This window comes from Wolffia australiana, chromosome 10 (assembly GCF_029677425.1).
Source record: "Wolffia australiana isolate 7733 chromosome 10, ASM2967742v1".
NCBI lineage: Eukaryota > Viridiplantae > Streptophyta > Magnoliopsida > Alismatales > Araceae > Wolffia > Wolffia australiana.
The window spans coordinates 12,843,608-12,850,000 of record NC_135844.1 but is presented as its reverse complement, the minus strand read 5'-3'; the positions used below and the strand labels follow the sequence as shown (position 1 = coordinate 12,850,000).

The 6,393-nt window shown below is 47.7% G+C and overlaps 1 protein-coding gene across 1 annotated transcript in view; it reads right to left on the bottom strand.

Annotated features, from left to right (window-relative positions):
• LOC144708621 (Pentatricopeptide repeat (PPR) superfamily protein) overlaps nucleotides 1-2,292 on the bottom strand; it is a 3,675-nt gene extending 1,383 nt beyond the window's left edge. Inside the window, exon 1 of the mRNA XM_078582027.1 lies at nucleotides 1-2,292. This exon is cut by the window's left edge and continues 491 nt beyond it. Within this exon, the coding sequence (XP_078438153.1) occupies nucleotides 1-2,255 (2,255 nt within the window). The 5' untranslated portion in view covers nucleotides 2,256-2,292.
• Between the last annotated feature and the right edge of the window lie 4,101 nt (nucleotides 2,293-6,393).

The following is a 6,393-nucleotide window of genomic DNA, read 5'->3' as shown; positions in this document are numbered from 1 at the left end:
CATAGCCGGGGATGCTTCAAGGAGTGCAAGATCAGCAAATTGCACACAAAGGGAGACACCTCCCTCCCTGTCTCCTCAAAATCCAAGAGAATTCTTATCAATCCTTCGTAATCCCCCGAAGAACAGAATGCGAGAACGAGCTCCTCGTAGCACTGCAGCGAAGGAACGAGCCCCTTTCCCCTCACTTCCTTCCAGAAGAACACAGCCTGGTCTAGTTTCCCTGCCTTGGCCAACCCAGTTATCAGGAGATTGTAGAGCCTGTTACTCGGCTCCCTCTCTTTGCACAGTCCATAGAAGAAATTCAATGCCTCACTGACTCTCTCACCCTTTAAGTAACTACTCAGCATCACAATGTAAGTCTCTGTTCCCGGCTCGATCCCCGCATTCTTCATATGCTGAAGTACTCCCATCGCAAGCTCGGGCTTCCCGGCGCAGCCCGCTCCGTAGATGAAGTAATCATAACACCTCCGCTGGCCTGGCTTTGGTCTCCTCAATTGAGTCTCCAGCAATGTTAGAACTTTCTCATAGCTGCCCGTCTCGCACAAGCAGCAGATCACCTCCTTGTACAGACTCCTGCTCGGGTTGTGGCCGTACTCCTGCATTTCGTCGAAAAGCTTGCAAACCATGTCGGCCCGCCGGAGAATGATGAACCCACGGATCAAGCTTGTGAAAACAGAGCCAGTTTTCGGGTTCTTTGTCGAACTGGCAACCTTCTGTAGTGCTGAGTAGCCTTCTTCTGGCATGTTAGAGTGGCATAGCGCAGTTATGTAGGCGGCGATGTAGTGGGACCATGCAGAGGTCAGCGTCGAGGGGCAATCCTTCTGCAGAGCCAGGTCCAGAAGCCTGCCCATCTTCTCCAGCTTCCCCTTTCTGCATAGAATTCCTACCAACACCCAGAAAGTCTTCTTTCCAGGGAAGTAACCATGCTCAAGAGAGTCCTCCAGAATTCGACACAGTTCCTCGGCATCGTCTTCCCCACAAAGAGCATTGATCATGTTGCCAAATGCCAGCCTGTTGGGTGAGAGACCAATCTCCATTCTTGAATTGTACAGCATGACAGCAACATCAACCATGCCAGCTTTGCAGAAGAAGCAGAGAGCAGAGTTCATGGTGGTCTTGTCCGGGACGATGTCGCTGTCCTTCATCTCGACGAGGACCTCGTAGGCCTTGTCGAGGCGGTTCTCTCTCAGCAGCCTGCAGAGGAGCCTGTTGTAGAAGACGACATCGGGACTATACCCCTCCAATTCCTTCTTCCTGGTCACAAAATCCAGAGCTCTGGCGGTTCTCCCAGCTTCAATGAGCCCAAGAATCCACACATTGTAGGTCCTCTCAGCGCCGAGCTCGTCGACGAGCTTGCCGGCCTCTTCGAACCGCCGCTGCTTGCAGAGCGCGCCGACGATGATCCCGGCGGTCTGATCGGCCATGGTGCCATCGAGCTCCTTCTTCACCAAGGCAATTGCCTCGTCGACCCGGTTCTGCTTGCAGAGGCTCTTGATGCGGATGCAGTGGGTGAATGGGCAGTGCAGCCCGCGGGCGGCGATCTGGGCGAAGACGGTATCGGCGACGTCGAAGGCGGCCTCCTCGACGAGGGAATTGAGCAGGACATGGTAGGAGAAGGCGCTGAGGTCCATGCCCTGAAAGCGCATTTTGCCGAACACCTGGAGGGCAGTCTCAGGTTTGCCGGCGATGGAGTAGCCCACGACGAGGATCTCATGGAATCGGACGTGCCGGCGGGGGACGAAGACGGAAGGGACGTGGGCGAAGGCGTGGAGCCAGTCGTGGATGACGGATTTGAGCCGGGCCTTGGAGAGGAGGCGGAAGATGGCGTGGTAGGTGACGCGGGTATGGCGGAAATCTCGCTGTCTGCCGGCCCAGTCGAAGAATTTGAGGCGTAGGAGGAGGAAATTGTTGGAAAAGGAGCTGTTTTGCGAGATGGGTATTGCAGGGGAGTGGTGTAGGACCTTGAAGACGAAGGCCTCGTGGAGACGCAAGCCGAGAGACGAGAGGGAGCGGTCGATGACGGAGTCGTCGTCGTCGGCGCAGGCGGCGAGGACGGTGAAGATGCGGTCGAAGACGGTGGGGGAGTAGGAGCTCTTGAACCATTCTCGGAAGGAGGAGGAGATGAGGGCGATGTCCGCGTCGGCCGAGGAGGAGGGGGGTGGAATGGAGGGGGGGGGTGTGGAGATGGGTCTGCCGGGGAAGAAGGGTCTGTGCTTTGCTAGGAAGCTCCTGGATGGGTGGAGCCTCAGGGGCATGGTTTGGGGACGCCCGCGGGCATCTGGGATTCTTTTGTTGGGGTCGTGACAGAGACGGATGTGTCTCACAAATCACACTTAAGGAAAGAAACTAGGTGTGGGTTGGGGAGGGGGGGAGACAGAGAAGAGAGAGAGAGAGAGAGAGAGAGAGTGATGGAGCAGGCGCACTCGTAGGGGAACCAGCAGCCGACGACCCAGTAACGGTCGCAGACCTGGAGGACATGACAGGGCCAAAACCGGAATCTGAGACATCCGGTGGGGGGACGCACGGGACCTGAGAAGTTCGTTCCAGCCTCGGTCGAGGAGCTGGTGGGACGACAGCGGCGCCTGGTGAAGACAACGGCCCGACCGGCCGAGTACCTCTACTTCTAGAGAGTTCACCTGGTTCCTTGGGCGGACTAGTTAAATAGCGCCCCTCCATAGCTTGGAGAGGGCAGAACGTTGGTTTTTGAGTTCTTCGTTGGAAGTTTGCTTTCTTAGTTAACTCGTGGGTGAGACACCGTGGTTAACGGACTCGAGTCGAGAAGACTCACTGATCGCGTCTCGATCGGTGTCGGAGTCGGGCGCGCCGCGAGGGCGGGGCGAGGTATCTAGCCGCCCTTCTAGCCATCACCCATCCTCTTTCTTTTCCTTTATCCCCCTCGACCTACTCTCCGCATCCACCTATACGCGCAAACAGAACGGCACTACGGCACGAGCACTCCTCGTCGAGATTCAAGAGGACGAGCACACACCATCGGGCGAGGTCGTCAATTCCGACACAGAAGTCTACGCCGCCGATCCAGAACTCGCCGCTGGTTTTGAGGGAGTCCCTGGGTTCATTGGTTGCATCATCAAACAACAAGTTCCACTGACCGCGGCCGAACTGACCGTCGCCCGGACTGTTCCGCTGGGCACCACCCTTTCCGTGACGGCAGGGGACCCTGAAGCCGTCCAGAGGACCCGCTTCGGTCGGCTATCTTCTCCACCTACACGAAAATGGGCGGCACCGTGATCAAGATATTGGTGGATAACGGCAGTGTCGTCAATGCTATCGCCGCCGCCTCGGTCGTTCCGCTCGGCCTCCAGCAAGAATTACACCCTCACCCGTACAAGGCCCTGTGGATCAACGACGCCTCTCTCCCCGTTACGAAGCGTTGCCTCGTTCCCCTGCGGGTCGCCGGATATTATGAAGAAATCTGGTGTGATATACTGCCCATGGCGGTGGGAAGCCTCCTGCTTGGGAGGCCGTGGTTATACGACCGGGACGTCGTCCAATATGGTCGCACTAATCGGTGTGTTTTCTATTTTAAAGGTCTCAAGCAGGTGTGGGAACCGTATATACACACCACGGCAAGGTCCGGAGAGGAAAGGGCAGTTGATTCAAACCCACGAAGCGAAGCAAGCTCATTCCTCGGCATCGAATCGGCTCGTCAGTTTTCCCCTTCTCTCTATCATTCACTCATAGGGAGGGAGAGAGAAGAGAGAGAGGGAAATAGAAGAGAGAGAGGGAGGGAGAGAGAAGAGGGAGGGAGAGAGAAGAGAGAGAGGGAGGGAGAGATAAGAGAGAGAGAGAAGAGAGGGAGAGAGGGAGGGAGAGGGGGACAGAGAGAGAGAGAAGAGGGAGGGAGAGAGAAGAGAGAGAGGGAAATAGAAGAGAGAGAGGGAGAGAGAGAGAAGAGAGAGAGAAGAGGGAGGGAGAGAGAAGAGAGGGAGGGAAATAGAAGAGAGGGGGGAGAGAGAGAAGAGAGAGAAGAGGAGGGAGAGAGAAGAGAGAGAGGGAAATAGAAGAGAGAGAGGGAGAGAGAGAGAAGAGAGAGAGGGGGAGAGAAAGAGAGAAGAGAGAGAGAGAGAAGAGAGAGAGAGAAGGAGAGAGAAAGGGAAAGAGAGAGAATGATAGAGAGAAGGGGAAAGAGAGAGAATGAGAGAGAAAGGGGAAGAGAGAGAAAGGGAAAGAGAGAGGAAGAGAGGGAAAGAGAGAGAAAGGGAAAGAGAGAGATAGATACATGGTGGGATAATAAGATAGATCAGTAGATAGTTGATAGATAGACAGATAATGGGATAAATAAATAGATGGGTATATAGATAGTCAGGCAGACAGAGAGATAAATTGATAGATAGTGGGACTAATAGATAGATGGGTAGATAAGTAGATAGATAGGTTGATAGATAGATAGATAGTGGAACAAATAGATTAGTGGGTGGATAGATAGATTGGTAAGTGGTTAGATAGATAGATAAATAGGTAGATAGACACAGAGACAAAACATATAGATAGATGGGTAGAAAGTAGATAGATAGGTTGATAGATAGATAGTGGAACAAGTTGATAGATGGATAGATAGATAGATAGATAGATAGGTTGATAGATGGATAGGTAGGTGGGTAGATAGATAGATAAATAGACAAGTAGGTTGGTAAATAGATAGGAAGGTGGGTAGATAGATAAATAGATAGATAGATAGATAAATAGATAGGTAGGTGGCTAGATAGATAAATATATAAATATATAGATAGATATAAATAGATAGGTAGGTTGGTAGATAGATAGATAGATAGGTGGGCAGATAGATAGGTAGATAAATAGATAGATAGATAGATAGATAGGTAGGTAGGTAGGTAGGTTGGTAGATAGATAGATAGATAGGTTGGTTGATAGATAGGTAGATAGATACAGAGACAAACATATAGATAGATGGGTAGAAAGAATGATAGATGGGTAGATAACCAGACAAACATATAGGTAGGTAGGCAGGTAGATAGTTAGATATGAAGATAGATGGATAGGTAGGTAGACATACAAACAGATAGATATATATCTTGAAGTTTTTGAACCAAGATGACACAATTCTGAATTTCTTTTTTCTGCTAAACTAAGAGTGTTGCTTGCAACTCAGTGGAATATGAAATAAATGTGTAATTGACGCAACCAGGTTATTCATTTCTTATGAAAAAAACTCATCCAGTAAAAGATGGGCCACAGACTTGGCAAGAGAGCAGTAGAATTATGGGGGGTGATACAATTCCATTGAGGTTATAGCTTTAAATGATTCAGTTTGGACATTCATGTTGAAGATATTTTGAACAACCACAATCCTACATTCTCTAGATGTTTGAAAAATTCAAGCAAGATTTTCATGAGAAAGGATTTATAGAAACAAAAGTTTCGCCAATTAAGTACAGGGGATATATAATAAGTTTCTTAATGGATTATTATAGAAAAATCACTTAGATACTTCATGATTATCCATATCCTTAACTTTTATTTTCATTTCTAGAGAGATGTCTCACATTCTAATTTATTCCTAACATATTTTTATAAAAGAAAATGTGGCCCTAAAATTTAAATATTTCCCATGCATCATTTTAAAGAGAACCCGATGCATTCTTGGGATCAAATGAAATATTTTAATCATACAATAAGAATATGAATAAATTATGATAAATATTTACATAAAATTTTTACAATCATCATATCCTTACTGTATGGAAAAATATGTCCTTATCAAAAATCCTGCTCTTAATTCTTATTTATTATAATAATGCGGCCTTCTAGACTGATATGAAACAAGATAAACTATAATAAAATATTTTGAAAGATTTTTCCTTGAATTTTTACTGAAGGAGAAAGTAATTGGAAAGTGGGGCAATTCCCTGAATGACGCATGCAAGATATTTGCCATGGTTTTTTTTCTTATTGACCTTCAATGGTTCAAATCAATATATTTTCATTGCAGCATGATTAAAACCAGTCATCAAAATTTATAAAAATCAAACTCACTGAAAAAATCACCATATGTGTCGTAAAAATGGGACGGTTGATCATTGGGAGATTGTAGACAATCGAGTAATTTCTATTAGATTTTCAAAATTGAAATATGTATAGAACCATTGAAGGCCTTTCAATTGTCCACAACTGAGGACCCTCATAAGGCAGAAACATAAAGTCTGAAATGCCAGGAGCTTATGACTGGGAAAGGACTTAGAGAGAGAAGTACACTTCTAATATATAAGTTTTTATCAAGCTGTAAGATCAACATAAGATGTGTGGATTTCCTGTGTTCTTAAATTACCTTTATGGTGCGTAGTAAGTGCTGAACATGTATCCCATGATCATAGATCTGGATTAATTTATTTGTGATCCCAAGTTAACTCTGGC